The sequence below is a fragment of the Carcharhinus amblyrhynchos genome, chromosome 8 (assembly GCF_965287045.1).
Source record: "Carcharhinus amblyrhynchos chromosome 8, sCarAmb.v2.hapA, whole genome shotgun sequence".
NCBI classification, from domain to species: domain Eukaryota; kingdom Metazoa; phylum Chordata; class Chondrichthyes; order Carcharhiniformes; family Carcharhinidae; genus Carcharhinus; species Carcharhinus amblyrhynchos.
Window position 1 is genome coordinate 58,266,410 of NC_137331.1, and position 24,458 is coordinate 58,290,867.

Genomic DNA, 24,458 nt, shown 5'->3' on the forward strand with positions numbered 1-24,458 from the left:
ATAAACATGACACACTGACGGAGGCTGCAGAATATATGCATGCAAGAGATTTTTTTCATTTTCTCCCTTTGCACATCTGTATCGGAAAAAGCTTCTTCTTCCTCTCCCGCTCTCATCGCTGCTTCTTCAAAGTGACCGTTTCTTTTGGAGCTCGAGCCGCCCCCCCACCCGCGCGCCGCCTCCGGGGGTCACGTGCGGCCGCCCACTTTGCCAACACTGCGCCGGCTTTCAGTGCTGCTGCTGCTGCCAGCCTGGAGCTTGCCACTTGCTGAAGGCATTCTTTGTCATGCCATATATACCACCTTCTGCTCTTGCAGAGAACTGCAAAATCGCTGTTTGGAAAATTGACTTCGGGGATCAGCCGGAAGGGAGAAAAAAAGTTGAAAATTAAATATCAGGGCGATTAACATTTATATATTTATCTTAAAACTACTTTGCCTCCAGCTTCTCATCCACATGGAAGGAAATGCGCGTTTCGTAGTGACTGCCTTACTGTTCGCTGCAGTGGCTTTTTTGAATTTACGATGTGTACAGACCTCGCTGTATAATAATCGGTATAACGGGTAAGTATTTGATTTTCTGAGCTCTGTTGTTTAAAGTTGTGGTTCTGCTCGCTTCTGCAGATTCTTTGGCATTTCTCAGGTGTTGAGTTTTCTGACGTATGTGACTGTTTTCTGAAAGCATGTGTTGCAATTCTAATAAAAATGTAAATTAATTTCTGTAAATTGAATACTGGAATTGTTTATGATGGTAATAGTAAACAACAAAACATCTTGCATGATGACGTGGAGTGCTAAGACAGATGCAATAATCTAAGCATTTGATTCTTCTCTATTAGTAACTATTGGAAAATATATAAAATTTAACGTTTACATCTTCCAGTTTGGAAGAATGTAGACCCAATAAATACGCACTATATTGTACAATATTGACTACAATTGAGATCGTGGTAGACAGCAATAACTAAACATGACTGAAAGTGTTATTGTCCCGAGAGAATTTTAATATATAAATTTGTCTGAATAAACCTTTTAATATTTTAACTTTGATGACAAAATATTATACATGGATCAGATTTTGTAAAATCTTGGTTTAAAAAAAATCAAATCTTTGCCTCCCAAGTCTAATCTAAGCAACAGCAAAACACAATAAAATGTTATACATAAGAAATTAGACTTATAAAGTGTACAAAGGTCTATATGGTCTGCAGGTTAAACCAAGAATAAAGAATACCATGGATAATAAAATATAAGAGATTTCCTTGAATTATTTTTAGATGAAATCATAAACAGAGTGAAGATCAAACAATTGGTCACGTCCATCCAAAAAATGGTGATTAAAATACCTTGAAATCACCCCACGTACCTTGAATTTGGTATTTAAAAAAGTATTTTTTTTTGTGTTGTCTCACTGGCCAGTTTTCCTTTATGGTTGTGATGGGCCATCATAAAGTGCTAGTGCTGGGTAAATTAATGAGATTAAAAGCTAACAAATCACTGGGGCTTGATAATCTACATCCCAGAGTATTAAAGAGACTGACCTTGGAAATATTCATTGGATTGGTGAGCATCTTCCAAAATTTAATAGACTTTGGTGCAGTTCCTGCAGGTTGGAAGGTAGCAAATGTAACCCCACTATTTAAAAAAGGGAGGGAGAGGGGAAAAAAGGAGAATTACAGACCAGTTAGCCTGACATCAGCAGTGGGGAAGATGCCCGAATCTATTGTTAAAAAAATGTGAAAACAAAACATTTGGAAAGCATTAATGTGTCTGGACAAAATCAGTATGGATTTATGAAAGACAAATTATGCTTAACAAATCTACTGGGTTTTTTGTGGATGTGACTTATAGAATAAATAGGGGAGAACCAATGGATGTGATATGTTTTGGCTTTCAGAAGGCTTTCTATAAAGTCCCTCGCAAGAAATGAGTGGGCAAAATGGGATGGGGGGCAATGAATTGGAATAGATTGAAACTTGGTTGACAGACAAGAAACAGAGTGTGAGAATAAATGAGTCTTTTCCTGAGTGGCAGGCAATGATTAGTGGATTATCATGGGGATCAGTGATTGGGCCCCAATTGTTCACAATGTATATAAATGACCTGGATGAGGAAACTAAATGTAACATTTCCAAGTTTGGTGATGACACAAAACTGGCAGAATTATGGTAGGATTCAAGGAGGCTTCAAGGTGATTTACACAAGTTGAGCGAGTGGACAAACTTGGCAGATGTAGAAAGGAAGAATATTATTTAAATGATGATATATTGAGAAGTTTGGATGTACACAGGGATTTGGGAGTCCTTGTACACACACCGTCAATTAAAGCGTAGAGACAGGTGCAGCAAGCAATTAGGAATGCAAATGGTGTTGACCCTTGTTGCAAGAGGATTTGAGTTCAAAAGTAGACATGTCTTACTGCAGTTATTTTGGGCCTTGATCAGACCACTCCTGGAGTATTGCATGGGGTGTTGGATTGAAGATTGGTGGGATTGTCCAATGAGGAAAGATGGGTTTGACTGGGCCTCTATTTAGGACCTGTAAAATGAAAATATTTTTACTGCCCATTTGATACAAAAAGAAAAAAGTGAGGGGTAATGAGGTAGGGAACTATCAGCTCCTTGTCCTCAGTTGTTTGTTGTCAGACTCCTTCAGAGTTAGAAAGATGAAAGAAGATCTGATCGAAATGTGTAAAAGTCTAACAGGGCTGGACAACTAGACACAGGGAGGATGTTTTCCCTAGTTGTGGAATCTAGAGCCAGGGCACACAAGCTCAGGATAAGGAGCATATCATTTAGGACCGAGGTAAGGAAAGATTTCTTCCCTCAGAGGATAGTGAACCTGTGGAACAAAATTCCACAGAAGGTTGTGGAGGCCAGGCCGCTGAATGTATTCAGTAATGAGATGGATAATTTTTTAGATTTTAATGGCATCAAGGAGTGCGGGGAGAAAATGGGAATATGACAGTGAGATTGAGGATCAGCCACAATCATGTTGAGTAGTAGAGCAGGTCCAAAGAGCGAAATGGCCTATTCCTGCTCCTAGTTTCTACGTAATGATGATGTGAGGGAAGAAATTGTAGAAAATTAACCAATTGTTGGTGAAAGAGCATGAATATATAAGAACATAAGAAATAGGAGCAGGAGTAGGCCATCTAGCCCTTTGAGCCTGCCCCGCCATTCAATAAGATCATGGCTGATCTGAAGTGGATCAGTTCCACTTCCCCGCTTTCTCCCCATGACCTTTAATTCCCTTGTCTCTCAAAAACGTATCCACCCATGACTTAAATATATTTAGCGAGGTAGCCTCCACCACATCAACAGGCAGAGAATTCCAGAGATTCACCACCCTTTGAGTGAAGAACTTCCTCCTCAACTCTGATCTAAACTGCACCCCCCCCCCCCTTATCTTGAGGCTGTGCCCTCTAGTCCTGCTGTCCTTTCTAAGTGGGAAGAATCTCTCTACCTCTACCCTATCCATCCCCTTCATTATCTTATACGTCTCTATAAGATCCCCCCTCATCCTTCTAAACTCCAACAAGTACAGACCCAGTCTATTTAGTCTCTCTTCATAGACCAACCCCCTCATCTCCGGTATCCAAAACTGTATACGCTACTCCAGCTGCAGCCTCACCAGTACCCTGTACAGTTGCAGCAAGACCTCCCTACTTTTATATTCTATCCCCCTCGCTATAAAGGCCAGCATTCCATTCGCCTTCTTGATCACCTGCTGCACCTGCAGACTGGGTTTTTGCAACTCGTGCACAAGGACCCCCAGGTCCCTCTGCACCGTAACATGCTGCAGCTTTTCACCTTTTAAATAATAATGCCTCCTACTATTATTTCTGCCAAAGTGGATAACCTCACACTTGCTAACATTACACTCCATCTGCCAGGTCCTCGCCCACTCGCTCAGCCTATCCAGATCTCTCTACAGACTTTCCACACTCTCCACGCAGTTTGCTTTTCCACTCATCTTCATGTCATCAGCAAATTTTGTCACCCTACACTCAGCCCCCTCCTCCAGATCATCTATATAAATGGTAAATAGTTGAGGCCCCAGCACTGATCCCTGCAGCACTCCACTAGTCACCAACCACCAACCAGAATAGCACCCATTGATACCAACTCTCTGCTTCCTATTAGACAGCCAATCCTCTATCCACGCTAACACTTTGCCCCCAACTCCGTGCACCCTAACCTTCTGCAGCAACCTTTTGTGAGGCACCTTATCAAACGCCTTTTGGAAATCTAAAAACACCACATCCACCGGTTCCCCTGTCTACCGCACAAGTCACATCCTCATAGAAATCCAATAAATTCGTCAAATACGACTTCCCCTTAATGAATCCGTGTTGCATCTGCTCAATCAAACCATTCTTTTCTAGGTGCCTCGCTATTTCTTCTTTGAAGACGGATTCTAGCATTTTTCCAACTACAGACGTTAAACTAACTGGCCTATAATTCCCTGCCTTTTGTCTGCTACCTTTTTTAAACAGCGGCGTAACATTAGCCATTTTCCAATCTTCCGGCGTTTCCCCGGAGTCCAGCGAATTTTGATAAATAATTACTAAGGCATCCACTATCACCTCTGCCATTTCTTTCAGAACCCTGGGATGCATTCCATCCAGTCCTGGGGACTTGTTCACCTTCAGTCCCATTAGTCTATCAAGCACTACCTCTCTAGTGACAGTAATCGCATTCAGGCCCTCAACTCCTACCATCCTTCTATCTTTAAGATCCGGCAAACTATTCGTGTTCTCCTCTGTGAAGACCGAGGCAAAAAACTTATTTAAAGCCTCAGCCATTTCCTCATCTCCCACCACTAAACCCCCCCTCTCATCCTCTAAGGGTCCAACATTCACTCTAGCCAGCCTCCTCCTCTTTATATATTTGTAAAAACTTTTACTGTCTTTTTTTATATTTGGTGCTAGTTTAACTTCATAGTCTATCTTTCCTTTCTTTATCACCTGCTTAGTCATTCTTCGTTGATTTTTAAATCTTTCCCAATCTTCTAATCGCCCACTATTTTTAGCCACTCTGAACGCATCAGCTTTTAATTTAATACTCTCCTTTATTTCCAAATCATTATTTCCAAATCAGGATCACATGTGACTTGGTAGAAACGTAGAGGCAATGGTGTTCTCACAACATTGTTCCTCCTTTACTTTCATGAATATTGCATGATCATGCTAACACTAAATCAGGGAATTCATTAGTGTTATAACATGCACATTACACAATAGCCTGTTATAATAGTACGCAATCTTGGATAATGACAAGGCATATGAGGGACTGCATAAAGTTTTCTTCTTCCTTGGCAGTCCCTCAGGATTGAGGATAACTTGCTTTCACTCCGGGGAGATGGATTCTACAGTGGCTGAATAGTCCAATTCCGGAGCCACAGACTTTGCCACAGGTTTGGCAGGTGGTGTTTGATGAGGTGGGTGAGTGGGAGGAACATTCTGGATTCTGCACTCTCTTTCCACTGTTGAAGCTTGGCCTCCATGTGCTCTACTCGGTGACACTCAAGGTGATTGGCACCTTTGAAGATGCTTCTTCTCCAGTTTGTGTGTTCGAAGGCAAGCGATTTCCCCCATGTTAATGGATATATTGCATTTATTTAGGGAAGTTTTCAGTGTCCTTGTAGTATTTCCTTTGTCCTCCTGTTGATCACATGTCATTGCAGAGCCCAGAGTGGAGCAATTGTTTTGAGAGTCTTGTTTCAGGCTGTGGATAATGTGACCCATCCATTGCAGCTGGTCGAGCATGACCAGTGCCTCGATACTGGTTGCGTTGGTCTGGGGAGGACGCTTATGTTGGTATCTCACCAGTGGATTTGCAGGATTTTGCGGGGACATCGTTGATGATATCTCTCTAGGAATTTGAAGTGTCTGCTGCACATTGTCCATGTTTCTGATGCATACAGGAGGCTAGGGCTGCTCTGTAGACCATGGTGCTGGATTTGAGGTCTCAGGCTTCGATCACTGTTGCTCAGGCATCTGAAGACACAAAATCTAAAGTTCTTAAAGTTTATTTATTATTCATCAGTCACAAGCAGGTTTACATGAACACTGCAATGGAAGTTACTGTAAAAATCCCCTAGTCACCACACTCCGGCACCTGTTCAGGTACACTGAGGGAGAATTTAGCATGGCCTATTCACCTAACCTGCTCGTCTTTGGACTGTGGAAGGAAACCAGAGCACCAGGAGGAAACTCATGCAGACATAGGGAGAACGTCCAAACTCTACACAGACAACGACCCAAGGCCGGAATTGAACCTAGGTCCCTGGCGCTATGTTGGTGACTAGTGGGGTGCCCCAGGGGTCGGTGCTGGGGCCTCAGCTATTTACCATTTATATAGATGATCTGGAGGAGGGAACCGAGTGTAGGGTGTCGAAATTTGCTGATGACACCAAGATTGGGGGAAAGGCAAATTGTGCGGAGGGTGTGGAGAGTCTGCAGAAGGATCTAGATAGGCTGGGCGAATGGGCCAGCAAATGGCAAATGGAATTTAATGTTGGCAAGTGTGAGGTGGTCCACTTTGGTAGGAAGAATGGTAGGAAGGACTATTACTTACGGGGTGAAAAACTGCAGCAGGCGACGGTGCAGAGGGACCTCGGGGTCCTTGTGCATGAGTCGCAAAAACCCAGCTTGCAGGTGCAGCAGGTGGTCAGGAAGGCGAATGGGATGCTGGCCTTCATAGCGAGGGGGATTGAATATAAAAGTAGGGAGGTCTTGCTGCAGCTGTATAGGGCATTGGTGAGGCCGCAGCTGGAGTACTGTGTGCAGTTTTGGGCGCTGCACCTGCGCAAGGATATTTTGGCCTTGGAGGGAGTGCAGAGGAGGTTTACTAGGCTGATACCGGAGTTGAGGGGGTTGAGCTATGAGGAGAGGCTGAATAAACTAGGCTTGTACTCGTTAGAGTTTAGAAGAATGAGGGGAGAACTCATTGAGACGTATAAGATGATGAATGGGATGGATAGGGTAGAGGTGGAGAGACTCTTCCCGCTCAAAAAAGACAGTAGGACTAGGGGGCACAGCCTCAAGATAAAGGGGAGGTGGTTTAGAACGGAGTTGAGGAGGAACTTCTTCACTCTAAGGGTGGTGAATCTCTGGAATTCTCTGCCCGTTGAAGTGGTGGAGGCTGCCTCGCTAAATATTTTTAAGAAGCGGGTTGATGGGTTTTTGATAAGAGAGGGGATTAAGGGTTGTGGGGAGAGGGCGGGAAAGTGGAACTGAGCCACGACAGATCAGCCATGATCTTATTGAATGGCGGGGCAGGCTCGAAGGGCTAGATGGCCTACTCCTGCTCCTATTTCTTATGTTCTTATGTTCTTATGAGAGAGCAGTGCTAACCACTGTGCCACTCAAAGTATCTGCTGCTAAGGTCAAGCCAATTTTAAAATTTGATCTGCCATTTTAAGGCAGCTCTTGTAGTTGAACACATCCTGAGATCAGTTAGTATCTAGTTGCCAATGAGTGAAATTTGTGTGAATTAATGCTGAGAGGTTTTCTTCTGATAGAGGAATCGCAAAAATGGGAACACTCAGGCTAAAGAGATGATCATTCAGAACTGAAAGAAGAATTTTCTTCATTTAAAGGATGTGAATCTTTGGGATTTTCTATTCCAGATACTTCATCATTGTCTATCTCAGTCTTAAATAAATATACTCAGATTTTTAGTTTCTCAGGGAATCAAGGGATGTTTGGCGTAGGCAGGAAAATTGTGTTTACAGCCAAAGATTGGCCATGATTGTATTCAATGGCAGACCAGACTAAAAGAGCCTGTTTCTTATATTCTTATTTCATGTTGTTTGTATGATACTTGAAATGGTGATAATTTTGTGTGATGGTCACGGAGAAACAAGACTTTCTATTTTGTATCATAGTGAGAACAGATTGGTTTATCAATCTGGTTATCCACTTTGGCAGGAATAATAGTAGGAGGGACTACTATTTAAAGGGCGAAAAGCTGCAGCATGCTACGGTGCAGAGGGACCTGGGGGTCCTTGTGCATGAGTCGCAAAAACCCAGCCTACAGGTGCAGCTGGTGATCAGGAAGGCAAATGGGATGCTGGCCTTCATAGCGAGGGGGATTGAATATAAAAGTAGGGAGGTCTTGCTGCAACTGTACAGGGCACTGGTGAGCTGCAGCTGGAGTATTGTGTGCAGTTTTGGTTGCTGCACTTGCGCAAGGATATTTTGGCCTTGGAGGGAGTGCAGGGGAGGTTCACTAGGCTGATACCGGAGTTGAGGGGGTTGAACTATGAAGAGAGGCTGAATAGACTGGGCTTGTACTCGTTGGAGTTTAGAAGGATGAGGGGGGATCTTATTGAGACATATAAGATGATGAAGGGGACGGATAGGGTAGAGGTTGAGAGGTTCTTCCCGCTCAGAAAGGACAGTAGGACTAGAGGGCACAGCCTCAAGATAAAAGGGGGGCAGTTTAGAACGGAGTTGAGAAGGAAGTTCTTCACTCAAAGGGTGGTGAATCTCTGGAATTCTCTGCCCGTTGAAGTGGTGGAGGCTACCTTGCTAAATATATTTAAGGCGTGGGTAGATAGGTTTTTGGTAGGCAAGGGAATTAAGGGTTATGGGGAGAAAGCGGGAAAGTGGAACTGAGCCACTTCAGATCAGCCATGATCTTATTGAATGGGAGGGCAGGCTCGAGGGGCTAGATGGCCTACTCCTGCTCCTATTTCTTATGTTCTTATTTTCTGTGGTGCATTCTCCATAAGCACAGGGACATTCCAATGTAACCTGATAACCAACTTTAGCTCAACCCGGTGACATTTGTGCTTGATTGATCAAACTACAAAATATAAACTCCAGACCGTCACCACCCTCTGGGTAAAAACGCTTTTCCTCACATCCCCCAAAACCCCCTACCGCTCACCTTGAACCTATGTCCCTTCCTACAAAATCAACCAATATGCTCCTGTGAAAATCTTGCATGATAGTCCCTAATTCCTTCCCTTTTTTGCTTCATCACATTAGTTCCTATATTATAACAGTTATTAAACTTCAAAGTACTTCATTGGATGGAAAACATCATTGAATGTGATATGGTTGTGAATGGCAATGTATTCATGAAAACATTGATTTTTCTCTTTCTTCTATCCCATATTAAGTGTAAAATATTTTTCTTTTTGATGTTGAGCTGACCTTCAAACCCCACATACCCTCCATCATCAAATCTGCCAGTTTATGTCTTCACCACTTCACTCCCTCGCTTCCTCTCTCAACCCACTATCACCAAAACACATTTACTGCTGAAATCTTTGAACTCAACTTCTCCGAAGCCACCTTCACAAAGTAAAGCTGAAACTGATTCTTACTAATGCCAATTTCTTATTAATTGCATTATATTGAACACCAAATCCACTCTCTGGAAATGCAGAGGAATATTAACATTTACAAGGATCATTTGAAATGGTTAAATAGTTTGCTCTTTCATCACTTTGTTTCAAAATGATGAGCAGTAAATGCTCAGTCTGAAAATAAAATAAATGTTCAATAATTAAGATACATAAACTCTGGCAGGAAAAAGTTTAAAAGACGTATAAACATTTACAAACAGATTTCTTTGTGAAAGGGAATAAACAGGCACTAAATGGATAATGCTCTGTCAATACAATGATGCTGTTTGAAAAACTGGTTTGGAATGCAATTTTGGTCTTAATTGCTGATTTACTATAGTTTGAACTTGCCTAGCATTGTGAAAACAGAGATAATGTAGGTTTAATGCTGCTGATTAGAATCATAGAATCTTACAGCAGAGAAGAGATCCTTCAGCCCTTGCGTCTACACTGACACTTTAAAGAAACACCTGAACTCCCATCTAATCCCATCTGCCAGCACTTAGCCCACAGCCCTGAATATTATGATGTGCCAAGTGCTCACCCAGGTACTTAAAGGATGTGAGGCAACCTGCCTCCACCAACCTCCCAGGCAGTGCATTCCAGACCATTACCACTCTCTGGGTGAAAACACTTCTCTTCACATGTCCCCTCATGACTGACCCTTCAAATAAGGGGAACAGCTGCCCCTTATCCATTCTGTCTATGTCTCTCATAATCTTGTACATGTCGATCAGGTTGCCCTTCAGTTTTCCCTGCTCCTATGAAAACAAACCAAACCTACGCAACCACTCTTCATAACTTAAATGTTTCTTCCCAGGCAGCGTCCTAGTGAATCACATCTGTCCAATAATGGGGCGACCAGAGCTGCACACAGTACTCGAGCTGTGGTCCCACCAAAGCTCTATACAACTCCCCAGTTTTGGTAATCTATGTCACGGCTGATAAAAGCAAGTGTCCCATATGCCTTTTTCACCTCCCTACTAAGATGCCCTTCTGTTTTCAGAGATCTGTGGACAAACACTCCAAGATCACTTTGTTCCACAGAACTTCCCAGTTTCCGACCATTCATTGAATACTTTCTTGTCAAATTACTCCTTCCAAATTATCACCTCACATTTTTCAGAGTTAACTTCCATCTGCCACTTATCTGACCATTCTGTCTATATCTTTTTGTAACCCACGACACTCCGCCTCACTGTTAACCACCTGTCCAATCTTTGTGTCAACAGCAAACTTATTAATCCTATCCCTCACATAGTCAATGTCATGTATGTAATAGGGGGCCCAACATAGTTTCCTGTGGCACGCCACTGGACACTGGCTTCCAATCACTAAAGCAGCCTCCTGTTATCACCCTCTGTCTCCTGCAACTGAACCAATTTTGAATCCACTTTATCAAATTATCCTGTGTCGCATATGAATTTACCTTCTTCACAAGTCTCCTATGTGGGATCTAGTCAAAGGCTTTGCTGAAAACCATATAAAATACATCAACTGCACTACCCTCGTCCACTCACCTGGTCACATCCTCCTAAAAATTCAATCAAATTTGATCTCTGACAAAGCTGTACTGACTATCTCTGATCAAGCTTTGCCTCTCCCAGTGGAGGTAGATGCTGTCCTTCATAAGTTTCTCTAATAGTTTCCCTACCACTGACGTGAGACTCACTGGTCTGTAGTTCCCTGGTTTATCTCTACAATGCTTTTTAAATAGTGGAATCACATTAGCTATTCTCTCATCATCTAGCACCTCCCCCATGGCCAGAAAGGAATCAAAAATCTGGGTCAGAGCCCCTGTAATCTCCTCCCTTGCCTCCCACAGCAGCTTAGGGCACAATTAATCTGGACCTGGTGATTTAACCACTTCTGAGGCTGCCAACACTTCCAATACCTTGTCCTTCCCTGTGTTAATTTGTTCAAGAAACTCACAGTCCCTCTCCCTGAATTCCATACCATTGTCCTCATTCTATTGAGTGAAGACAGATGTGAAGTATTCATTCAACACTCTACCAATGTCTCCACCCACAGATTGCCCCGTTGGTCCCTAATGGGCCCTACCCTTGTCCTCAACCCATTGATATACTTATAGAATATGTTGGGATTTTCCCTACTTTTACCAGCCAGAGCTTTCTCATGTTCCCTCTTTGCATTCCTAATCGCTTTCTTAAGCTCCACCCTGCATTTCTGTACGACACTAATGCCTCCACTGATTTGCTCCCTTTGTAGTTTTTAAAAGCCTTTCTGTTCCTTCTCATTGCATCCTCAATATCTGTGATCAACCATTGTTCTCTGGGCTTGTTATTCCAACCTATCATCCTGGAGGGAACATTCTTATATCCTCCCCATTTCCTTTTTGAATGCCCCCCACTGCTCTTCTGTAGATTTTCCTATTAGTGGCTGTTCTCATTCCACCTTGGCCAGATCCTGAAATCAGCTCTCCCTCAATCCAAAACTTTTGTTTTGCAGCTTTTCTGGTTCCTTTTCTGTAACAAGCTTAAATTGTATTATGTTGTGACCACTATCACTAAAATACTCCCCCACCACCACCTCAACCACCTGTCCAGTTCATTCCCCAGTATCAGAGCAGCATAGCTCCTTCCCTTGTTGGACCCTCCACATATTGATTTAAAAAGTTCTCCTGTACACATTTCAAGCAATCTACTCCATCCAAGCCCTTAACACTATGTATATCCCAATTAATACTGGGAAAGTTGAAATCACCTAATATAACAACCCTATTGATTTTACACACCTCCACAAACTGAGCAGATGTTTGCTCCTCAATATCCCTCCGACTATCTGGGGGTCTACAATAAACACCTAACAATGTGAGGCTGCTTTTTTTTTATTCCTAAGCTCTACCCACAAAGCTTCAGTTGATGCTCCCTCCAAGATATCATCTCTCCTTACTGTAGTAACTGACTCCTTAACTAATAGTGCAATGCCTCTTCTTTTACCTCTTCCTCTGTCTCACCTGAAGATTTGATATCCCCAGAATGTTGAGTTGCCAATTGTATCCTTCCTTCAACCATGTCTCCCTGATGGCTACTGTATCATATTTCCATGTGTCAATCATTGCCTTTAACTCATTTGTTCTACCTGCAACACTCCTGGCATTAAAGTAGAGACCATCCAGCCTGGCCTTACTGCCCTGAAATTTAATACAGTTGTACTCCCTCTGACTTGTTTGTTTTGCTATATGATTCCATGCCCTTATTCTGCTAGCAGTCTGTCTTCCCTCCCCCTGCCAAATTGGTTTAACCTCCTCCCAGCAGTACTAGCAAAATGTTCCACAAGGATATTAGTCTCGTTTTGGTAGACTATCCTATCTTCCTCAGAAATGGCCCCAGTGATTCAGAAATCTAAAGCCCTCCCTCCTACATCAACTCTTAAGGCCCGCATTCATCTGCGCTATCCTCCTATTTCTGTGGCACTGGGAATAATTTTGAAATTACAACGCAAGAGGTCTTGCTTTTAAGTCTACTGCCTAACTTCCTGAAATCTTGATGCGAGATTTCATCCCTCTTTCAATCTATGTCATTGATACCCTTCAGAATGTCTGCAGCCATTCAGTGATATCCCGGATCCTCTTTGCCCTTTATTTGGCCAGAGGCGGAGGGAAGGAGAGAAAAACTTATATAGAGTTTTGGGTTTAACTGCTCCTTGGCACCAGTTCTTCCTCTACCCACTTTTCAGTAGAAATGACTGCGCCAACTTCTCCCAGAATGCTCCAGTGAAGACTCTGCTGCCTCTGATGGATACTGTTCTTCCTGTTTATCACTGGAGGGATTTTTCCGCTTCCCACTTTTCAGTAGATGTGACTGTGCCGACTTCTCTCAGAATGCCATTAGACTTCCACTAACCTATTTTCACTAATGGCTGGAGTGTGGTGGCAGCAGCACATTACAAGATGGCTCCGATACTAATCGGGTGGATACACTGACTGACTCTAGTGATTGAGCTCCACAGGAGGAGGGATGTCGTGTACCTGCATTGTGGAGAAGGAAGGTATCCTCCTCGATTTCTTGTCCCCTCTTCTGCAGCAGCTAGTGCTGCTTTGCTTGTATTGTATCCTCCTCCTATTCCTCCTGTTGGCTGAGAGACCCCAAGCAAGATGCAGGTGACCAACTTTGCAAAATAATGCATGCATGATATTTATAGCAGGGCAAATCCTGTGAGGCCACACACCACGCAATTTAGCAGCCACATTGCATATTAAGTAGTGATCAAAATCCTCTAACAATTTTTTAACATGCAATTAGCTGTTAAGACATGGTAATGAAAGCAAACTACTGCAGATGCTGCAAATCTGAAATAAAAGCAGAAAACGCTGAATAAGCTTAGCAGGTCCTGAAGCATCTATGAAGAGAAACTGAGTTAACCTTTCGGATCTAAATGATGTCATTTAATGCTAATCTAGGCCAACACTTCAAGACAACACTGAGGGAATATTGTATTGTCAGCGCCACACCTTTCAAATCAGAGATTGAGCCAAAATCTTTCTTCAGATTTATTTCTTCAAATGGACCTAAAATAATCCATTTCATTATTCTAGGAAGGAAGTCCTGTCAGAGCACTAATAAAACTTTCTCCATCATCCAATACTATCAAAATAGATTGGTCATTTATCTCAGTGGTTGTTTGGGGGTCCTGCCACATTTACCTGAAACAAATGTGATTGTACTTCAAAATTTAAAAAAAAACCTTCCTAAGACCTTTGTAAGTATCAATGGCGTTATATGAGTGCTAATTTATCCTCTTCCTTACTCCTTGCCAAAAATAATTTCTTGCATACAATGTTTTGCAAATGTAGAAATTGTAAGGAGAAATAGGATTAAAAAAATGAGTAGTGTTCAGAGAAAATAGGTGGTGTTGTGTGCAAATGATGAAGAAAGAAAATGCTGGATAGCTGAAAGAAAAACAGAAAATATTGCAAATGTTCACTGAGATAGTCATAAAAAGATGAGATTTTTCTCTTTTTCAGTACATAATTTAAAATTACAAACCCAAAACATTGCTGACCTATTTTCGACCTCTTATAAATGCTCATTCATCTGATGTGTATTTCCAGCATTTTCAATTTTACAGGTCTGCAAATGTCTTAAAATTCCTGGGGTTCTTTACAGCACACCATATCTCAGTTAGATGCAAGCATGAAGGTCAAGCACATGAAAAGCCAAAATCGTTAAGGAAGCAAAAACAGAAACTTTGGTCTGAATTTTCATAATGGTAAACGCTCAGTGCTCATTGTTCTGCAAGTCAGCAGGAAATGCAACACTGCCAACTCCAACAGGCCCATTGCCACTTCATGCTCGATTGAGCTCTAATTGGCAGCAGATATGGTTGAATTCACCTTGGAGAACTGTCAGCCAATCAGATTGGCTGGCAATTCTCCAATCTCACCAGGCAGCGCTGCAGTGGCTGGAAGAGGTACTGCAGTGCCATGCTCTACACTTAAGTTCCAGGACTGCACATCTAATGAGTACCAGCAATCTTGGAGAGGATAGGAGATGAGTTCAATGTCAGGGGTAGAGGAAAGGCTGGAGCTCCCTGCTCATCCAGTCTGAAGGAGGCCTTCCAATTGAGGCCCCTCACTTCCTGTCTGAAATTGAGGGCAAGGACTTTTCAAATTTGTACCCATAGCCATCCGGCACCATCAACCTATAAAATTGAGGCTGGGCGGGAAAATGTCCATAATTGGCTATTAAATGGAATCCTGTCCGTGCTATTTTATGCTAGCAATCCCCCACTCCCCTCAACCTAGTACATGGGGGATGGGGTGGGGGCTCGTAAAATTCTGGCCCTTGAATTAATTTGTGCTAAAGTGGCTTCCACAGGAAAGCAAGCTCAGACCAGAATTAACTGGCTGACTTCCTTGTAATGGTCATGCTTAAGAAATCTTAGTGGTTCACATTTTGTTCTACAAAGCAGTTCTATTTGTTATGTTATAGAATAGTTTTAGAATGAATTTGGACTATTTGTTACATAAGATTCATTGAAATTCATTAATGCTTGCATTTTTTCAATTGAGATGAACAGAAATTGGCATTGTTTCTATTTCCACCTGATTCTTAGCTAAATTTACTGTGGAGTGGTTAGATTAGATGAATAACTGGTCTGTGTAAGCAGGGCTGTTGTTCACTGTGGAAAATATTAGTCTTGGCTGCTTAGAGCATGCATTGTGGTAGAACCAATTTTCAATCTAAATGAAAAGTAGCAATTTTCTGCTTGTTCCCAAGAAGGGAATAAAAGTAGGCAGATCAAGCTGCTTTAATTTTGTTCGTCCCAGTGGAGGTAATGGAGTTAAAGTCACAATACTGAACTTAACCCTCTGATTTCAGGTCAGGTGCCACCTTGAAATAAGATTGGAACTTCATTGTGACATGTAAATCAGAGTGCTCTGCACATGAATGGAATTATGAAGGACAATGGATGCCATTTGCTTCACATACTTCTCAGAGGTTTAGCCTGGTGCTGAAGAGCAAGTGTTATGAATCATGTCAGAAACTCCAAGGTATTTTATGAAGTCAGCCTAGACCATAGGTTTCGCACTTTGAATTTGGTATGGGTAAGCATAAGATGTTTCACTCTAGGTATGACTCAATGACCCACTAGAGAGCTTTTATCAAACAAAATTTATTTAAGAATACAGTTGAACCAACTCAAGAAAAATCAGCAATACCTTTTACCAATTACAAACAAAGGAAAAAAACAACCATGATATTATATAAACCTTAACAACTAAATATACTGTTCCAAACCAAATATCCCTACAAACATACACTCCATTCTATGCTTAGCTCAGAAAGCATGTATGCTCATGTGATGCTGGATCTTGCAGCTTTGCAAAACCTGCTGTGAATTAGTCCTTTGAATATGGAAGTGAAATGCTGAGGCTTTCCTCCCCTGGAAATTTCAGCACACTTTGAGAGACACTATTTGCCTCTACTAGAACTCTATTAGAACAGAGTTGAGGAGGAACTTCTTCTCCCAGAGGGTAGTGAATCTTTGGAATTCTCTGCCCATTGAAGCAGTAGAGGCTACGTCGTTAAATATGTTTAAGTCACAGATAGGTTTTTAACCAATAAGGGAATTAAGGGTTATGGGGAGCAGGCGGGTAAGTGGACCTGAACCACTTATCAAATCAGCCATTATCTTATTGAATGGCGGAGCAGGCTCGAGGGGCTAGATGGCCTAGTCTTGCCCCCCTTTCTTATGCTCTTATGTTCTACCTTCTAGCTAGCCAGCTACCGACAGCAGAATTTCCAACACCAGAGCAAGAGAAACAATAAACACTGCTTTCAGCCTGCAGCCCAAACAGCTTTTGCCAACTTGAAAGTAAAACCCTTTGGATTTCTCCTGTGATTAAAAGGAAACTATTCAAAGGCATCTGACCTATCAAACAGTATATCAGCCTAAATTTTGCTGAAAATATGTAGAATTTGAACTGATGACCTTCTTACTCCAGGAAAAATATACTCAGCCTAGGCTGACACTTCATGATGTGAAAGGGACTAAAATGTGAGTTGAGAACAGGATTGTGTGCTTTATAGACATAGAGCAGAATTTTTCATCACGCTCGCCACAGGAATCAGAGCTGGCGGGACACAGACCATGCAAAAGTCTCTTGATCTAGGATGAGGTTTACCAGCATTGTGGCAAAGGTGGCTGGATAATCCCACCCATGGAGTGTCACTCCCTGAAATAGAAAAGTGGTCATGCTGAATTTGGTTGAGCCACTGTTGAAATATTGAGTACAATTTTGAACTGGACTATCAGACACATGAAAAGGATAGTGTGAAGTTTCACCAGAATTATCAGAAATATATCAAAAATGAGAAACATAGAAAGGTAGAAGATAGAAGCAGGAGGAGGCCGTTTGGCCCTTTGAGCGTGCTCCGCCATTCATTAAGAGCATGGCTAATCATCCAACTCAAAAGCCTAATCCTGCTTTTTACAAGAATAGGGTTTATTTAGCTTAAATAAGTCAAATAAAAAGGCGCAATGGCGATTTGCATGCATTTAAATTGACTTAATGGATTCTATGTCCAACTTTACTGGCACTTCCCCCTTTACTATCGTGTTCATTCATCCAGAATCAGCACAAAACAGACACGCTCCATGTAAGTCTGATTCGGGTGCTCCAGTTAATGATGAGATAAATACACAGCATCTGACGGCTCTCTGCTTATGATACATGCGGGAGGGGGAAGGTGGGTCCGCTGCTTGAGATCAGCGGGTGGGGAGAGAGTCCGTTCCCACTCTGCCTAAGATCAGGGGGGTGAAAAAGAGTCCGTTGCCACTCTGCCTAAGATCAGTGGAGGGGAAGGGGTGGGGGTCTGCTGCCACCCTGTCTGAGATCAGTCAGGGGAAGGTAGGTTCACTGCCACTCTGCCTGAAATTGGTGGGGAGGTAGGGGCGTCCACTGCCACTGCCTGAGATGAGCATTGGTGGGGCGGGGGGGAGGCGGGGCGGGGGGAGGGAGTCCGTTCCCACTCTGCCTGAGATCGGGGGGGGGGGGGGTGAAAAAGAGTCCATTGCCATTCAGTCTGAGATCAGTGGGGGGGAAGGTAGGTTCACTGCCACTCTGCCTGAGATCAGTGGGGCGTTGTGGGGGAGAAAGGGGTCTGCTGCCACTCTGCCTGAGATCAGTGGGGTGTTGGGGAGAAGAAAGGGGTCTGCTGCTACTCTGCCTGAGATTGTGGGGGGAGAAGGGAGAGGGTGGATTACTTTGCCTGAGATCGGTGGGAGGGGAAGGAAGTCTGCTACACTCTCCCTGAGATCAGTGGAGGGGAAGGGTGGGAGGGGCTGTGATCAGTCTGGGTGACGGGGGTGCGGGAGGATAAGAGGGTCAGTACTATTGTGGAGATGGGGCAATGTCTATGGGAGCCAGGGAGATACATTATCTGTCCTGGGAGAGATATAGGAGGGGAGCAGCATTCTATCTTTTTTTCTGCGCATGCGCAATTGGAGGCACTAGTGGGAACTGCAGGGTTTCGCACTCGTTATGACCCACCCCCAGGTAGTGCGATTCGGACTTGCTGATATTCTTGCAGGCAGAGTACATATGGGGGCACCTCAGAACGGGTCTAAAAGTCAGTTCTGAAACACTCCCAGTTTCAAGTCTGTCCAGCACTTAGAACCAAAATGGTAAAATAGGGCCCTTTATTTTTGAGCTTATGGCTATTCCAGTTCCAAATAAGCCTCATTCATGAATAGATCAAAACCACTTTTAAATAAATACAGTTAGCAAGCCCAGGCATACTTGCTATAATTTTATATTAACAGTCTTGAAACTTTTAGAGAGATTTTGTGGAGAGTGAGTTCTCAGGATCAGCTTGCACATGCCTTTGCTCTTAGCAGGCCTGCAACTACCTAGTTTTTTTTTCCTACTACAGACCTAGCTGCTCCCATCACCTCATCAGCACCTGATGGATAACGCATGACCCTATCAATCAACCTAATCAAAAATCCCAGGGAAAATTTCCATCTATAAACAAAAGTTCATTAGCTCTATCCCAAGTAAAGATACATGGCTAAAGTAAGTAATTATCCTGCTCTCCCAGCATTCGAGCTGTAATTCCTCCAGACTTACCACCTGCCTTTAGAATAAAGCTGACCTTTTAAACATTGTCAGAAGTCTCACAACACCAGGTTAAAGTCCAATAGGTTTATTTGGTAGCAAAAGTGACTAGATTTCGGAGCACTGCTCCTTCGTCAGGTAAATGGGAGTTCTGTTCACAAACAGAGATTATCTGTGGGCTTGTGGTACAGTGAAGTGCTGAAGTGACTGTCCTTGATGGAGATGCTTGTATCCAAGAATGCAACTGATTCCAGAGACTTCCTACAGAAACTCAGCATGTATGGAGCAGTTGAACCAGGAGCACACTTTGACACAATGGATGTCTCAGCGCTCCACATCAGCAACCCCAAGACAATGGCATTGCTGCAACTGCTTCAGTACTCAACACCAACAACTGCCAGTCTCCAGATTCAACTTCACAACTCATGCGCTTCGTCCTGGACCACAGTGTCTTCACTTTCAACAATCTGTTCTTCATCCAGACACACGGAACAGCCCTGGGGATGAAATTCACACTTCAACATGCCAACATATTCATGCACAGATTCGAACAAGACCTCTTCACCGCACAGGACCTTCAATCGATGCTATACGCTAGGTACGTCGATGACATTTTCTTCCTTTGGACTCATGGTGAACAATCACTGAAACAATTACATGATGACATCAACAAGTTCCATCCCACCATCAGACTCACCATAGACTAGTCTGCGGAATTGGTTGCATTCTTGGACACACGCATCTCCATCAAGGACGGTCACCTCAGCACTTCATTCCACAAGCCCACGGATAACTTCACGGTGCTCCACTTCTTTAACTTCCACCCTAAACATATTAAATAAGCCATCCCCTACAGACAAGCCCTTCATTTCCACAGATGAGGAGATCGCAACAGACACCTCTAGACACTGAAAGATGCCCTCACGAGAGCAGGATATGGCGCTTGACTCATCGATTGACAGTTCTGGCGCGCCACAGCGAAAATTTGCACCGACCTCTACAGAAGACAAACACGGAACGTGGCAGATAGAGTACCCTTCGTCATCCAGTATTTCCCCAATGCAGGGAAGCTACGACTTCTTCAGAGCCTTCAGCATGTCATTGATGAAGACAAACATCTCGCCAAAGCCATCACCACATGCCCACTACTTGCGTTCAAATAACTCACAACCTCAAACAGTCCATTGTCCGCAGCAAACTACCCAACCTTCAGGAGAACAGTGACCACGATACCACACAACCCTGCAAGTCATGCTGAATCGTCAACATGGATGTCATCATCTCATGTGAGAACACCATCCACCAGGTACACGGTGCATACTCTTGCAACTCAGCCAACGTTGTCTACCTGAGTTCATAGCGTATACTTGGGATAATTTCTTGGAGCAAAACATGTCAATCAGGGTGCAGGTTATTTTAGACCTGGTAATGAATAATGAAAGAAGATTAATGAATTGCCTCATAGTAAATGATCCTTCAGGCAACAGTGACCATAACATGATATAATTTTGCATTCAGTTTGAGGGCCAAAAGTTGGTTCATCAATTTAAATAAAGACAATTACAAGGGTATGGAGATAGAGCTGGCTAAAGTGAACTGGGAAAATAGGTTAAAAAGTAGGATAATGAACAAGCAGTGGCAGACTTTTAAGGAAATATTTCATAACTCTCAGCAAGTATAAACTCCTATGAGGAGAAAGCATCATCTGTGGCTAAGAAAATTAAGGATAGCATCAAATTTAAAGAAAAATATACAATACTGCAAAGGTAGGTTAAAAGATTCAACAGATTTTGGAAACCAGCCACGAATGACTAAAGAGAGAATGACTGAAGAAAGAGTATGAGAGAAAGTTGGCTAGAAATATAAAATAGAAAGTAAGAATTTCTAGAAGTATGTAAAAAGGCAAGGAATGATTATGGTGAACATAGGTCCCTCAGAGGAATTAATAATGGGAAACAAAAACGGAGAAACCATTAAACAGGCATTTTGTGTTTGTCTTCACTGTAGAAGATACAAAGAAATCCCGAGAATGCTTGAAAATCAAGAGATAAAAGGATGGGAGAAACTGAAAACAATCACTCGAGAAAAGAGATTGGAAAGACTATTGAACTATAGATTGACAGATCTCCTGGACTGGTTAGCTTGCACCCTAGGGTCTTAAAAGAAGCGGCTGCAGAAATAGTAAGGTGCGATTTTTCCACCCTGTTGCGCTGGTCGAGTAGCATACCAGGACAGGAAATTTGACTGGGAGGCTAAAAATGGGAATTGTTCGGGCTGTTCACGATGTTCCCAGACCACTTTTATTGACGTAATCAGCCTTGTGCCTGGAAAGGGTAAAAGACTGCTTTAAATATTTATCTCCTCATTTACATCTGTCTAGTGAGCCCGGGATGCAATTGTCTGGACTCATTTAGCTTTCCAAATGCACCGGTGGAGGTCCTCACCAGCAAGGATCACAGCTGGTCCCTACCAATGGAAATCTGATGTGATAGTCTCACCAATCAGACTGGAGGCCATTGGAGATCCCCACGTGGTTGGGGATGGGAGGGCAGTACTCTTTGGTACTGCCAGCCTGCCACCCTAGCATTGCCCACCAGGCATTGGGCAGTGCATCGGGTGTAGGGGCAAAGAGACAGGGTCTCATAGGGGTGTCGGATGGGGTGAGAATAAGCCAGAGAAGATCTGTAGAAGGGGAGGAGTTGAGGAACTCTGCATCAGGGAGGTGGGAACTGGTGATGGGGCCACCGATTGGGAGTCAGGGCCACTGATCAGGAGGCCAGCGATTGGGGTGGAGGGGCTATGTAGGGGGTACCTGTGGGGGTGTCAGGGGGGTGGTGCTGATCAGGGGATGTCTGTGTGGGGATTCTGAGGGAGGTCTGTGGGATGGGTAGTGATTGGGGGATCTATGGGGTCCTGTTTGTGTGGGGGGTGGTGACTGGGGGTTCAGGGGGTAGTGTGGACAGATCTCCCATATATTGTGTGGATGATGATCTGCAGCCAGCTTCCCCAGCGAACTTTGGCCCCCTACTGGCGTGAAACTCCCAACTGCAAAAATAACTGACAGAGTGTGGGAAAATTGAGTAGGGTAGCTCGCTGAATAAAATGGAGTGAAACTCTCTGGTTTCCAGAGGATTGGAAAATCACAAATCGTAACAGCTCTGTTATAAAGGAAGAAGACAGCAGGGAAAGAAAGGCAGTTAACCTAACATCTTCACTGGGAAAATGTTAAGGCGATAATAAGAACATAAGAAATAGGAGCAGGAGTAGGCCATCTAGTCCTTCGAGTCTTCCCCGCCATTCAACAAGATCATGACTGATCTGAAGTGGATCAGTTCCACTTTTCCGCTTTCTCCCCATAACCCTTAATTCCCTTGTCTATCAGAAACCTACCTACCCGTGACTTAAATATATTTAGCGAGGTAACCTCCACCACTTCAATGGGCAGAGAATTCCAGAGACTCACCACCCTTTGAGTGAAGAAGTTCCTCCTCAACTCCGTTCTAAACTGTGCCGCCCCCCCCCCCCCCACCTTATTTTGAGGCTGTTCTGCTATCCTTTCTAAGCGGAAAGAATCTCTCTACCTCTACCCTATCTAGCCCCTTCATTATCTTATATGTCTCTATAAGATCCCCCCTCAGCCTTCTAAACTCCAACGAGTACAGACCCAGTCTATTCAATCTCTCCTCATAGGCTAACCCCCTCATCTCCAGTATCAGCCTAGTGAACCTTCTCTGCACTCCCTCCAAGGCCAATATATCCTTTCGCAAGTGTGGCGACCAAAACTGTATACGCTACTCCAGCTGCAGCCTCACCAGTACCCTGTACAGTTGCAGCAAGACCTCCCTACTTTTATATTCTATCCCCCCTCGCTATAAAGGCCAACATTCCATTTGCCTTCTTGATCACCTGCTGCACCTGCAGACTGGGTTTTTGCGATTCGTGCACAAGGACCCCCAGGTCCCTCTGCACCATAGCATGCTGCAGCTTTTCGCCCTTTAAATAATAATCCCTCCTACTATTATTTCTACCAAAGTCGATAACTTCACGTTTGCTAACATTATACTCCATCTGCCAGGTCCTCGCCCACTCACTCAGCCAGATCATTTGGGCAATCATCACAGTCAACATGTTTTTGTGAAAGGGAAATTGTGTTTCACTAATTTATCAGAGATTTTCGAGGAAATAACAAGCAAGTGGATAAAAGGGAACCTGTAGATGTGGTTGCTACATAAAGTAAGAGTTCATAGTGTAGGGAGTAACATACTAACGTGGATAGAGGATTGGCTAGCTAACAGGAAGCAGAGCATCTAAATAAATGGGTTATTTTCAGGTTAAGAAGCTATGTGTGATAGAGTGTCAAAGGGATCAGTTCTGGGCCTCAACTATATTTACAGTATGTATCAACGACTTGGCTGAATGATAGCTTAATTTGACTATAACACAAAGATAGGTAGGAATGTAAGTTAGCAAAAGAATATAAATGGAGAGAAATTGCAGAACCCTACATTACAGAAGGATCTTGGGATACATGAATCACAAAATATTAGCATTCAAATGCAACAAATAATTAAGAAGGCAAATGAAATGTTGGCACTTATTGCAAGGGGAAAAGAATATAAAAGTAAGAAAGTGTTGCTAGAGCTGTACGGGGCCTTCTTAGAATGATATATGGATACTGTGCCCAGTTTTGGTCTTCATGTTTCACAAAATGTATAATTATATTAGCAATTTGAACAAGGTTTACTCAGCTGATTCCTGGGATGAAAGGGTTAAACTATGGAGAAGGATTGAACAGCTTGGGAGTGTGCCCATTGTAACTTAGAAGAATGAACAGTGATTGATTTGAAACATTTAAGATCCTGAGGAGATTTGACAAATGGATGTTCCCTGGTGTGTCTCCTCTTTTAAAGCAAAGCATGGGAATATAAAGTTCTGGGACAACTCAATTTATGTACTTTTTGCAGTGCGCAACATTTGTGTAATCTTACCTACCTGACGTTCCTCTATTGCTAATCCTCTTCTCCAGGAATATAATAGAACATAGAACACTACAGCACAAACAGGCCCTCCAGCCCACAAGTTGCGCCGATCATATCCATTCCTACTAGGCCTGTCTATAACTCTCAATCCCATTAAATCCCATGTACTCATCTAGAAGTCTCTTAAAAGACCCCAGCGAGTTCGCCTCTACTACCACCGACGGCAGCCGATTCCACTCACTCACCACCCTCTGAGTGAAAAACTTACCCCTGACATCTCCTCTGTACCTGCTCCCCAGCACCTTAAACCTGTATCCTCTTGTAGCTACCACTTCAGCCCTGGGAAATAGCCTCCGAGAATCCACCCTATCTATTCCTCTCAACATTTTATAAACCTCTAACAGGTCGCCTGTCAATCTTCATCTCTCCAGGGAGAAGAGACCTAGCTCCCTCAACCTATCTTCATAAGGTATGCCTCCCAATCCAGACAACATTCTTGTAAATCGCCTCTGCACCCTCTCAATAGCTTCC

The 24,458-nt window shown here is 43.2% G+C and overlaps 1 protein-coding gene across 1 annotated transcript in view; it reads left to right on the top strand.

Moving 5' to 3' along the window:
• Positions 1-323: 323 nt before the first annotated feature.
• Positions 324-24,458, top strand: part of cpa6 (carboxypeptidase A6) — a 112,696-nt gene continuing 88,561 nt past the window's right edge. Inside the window, exon 1 of the mRNA XM_080194119.1 lies at positions 324-563. Within this exon, the coding sequence (XP_080050245.1) occupies positions 457-563 (107 nt within the window). The 5' untranslated portion in view covers positions 324-456. The remainder of the gene's footprint in view (positions 564-24,458) is intronic.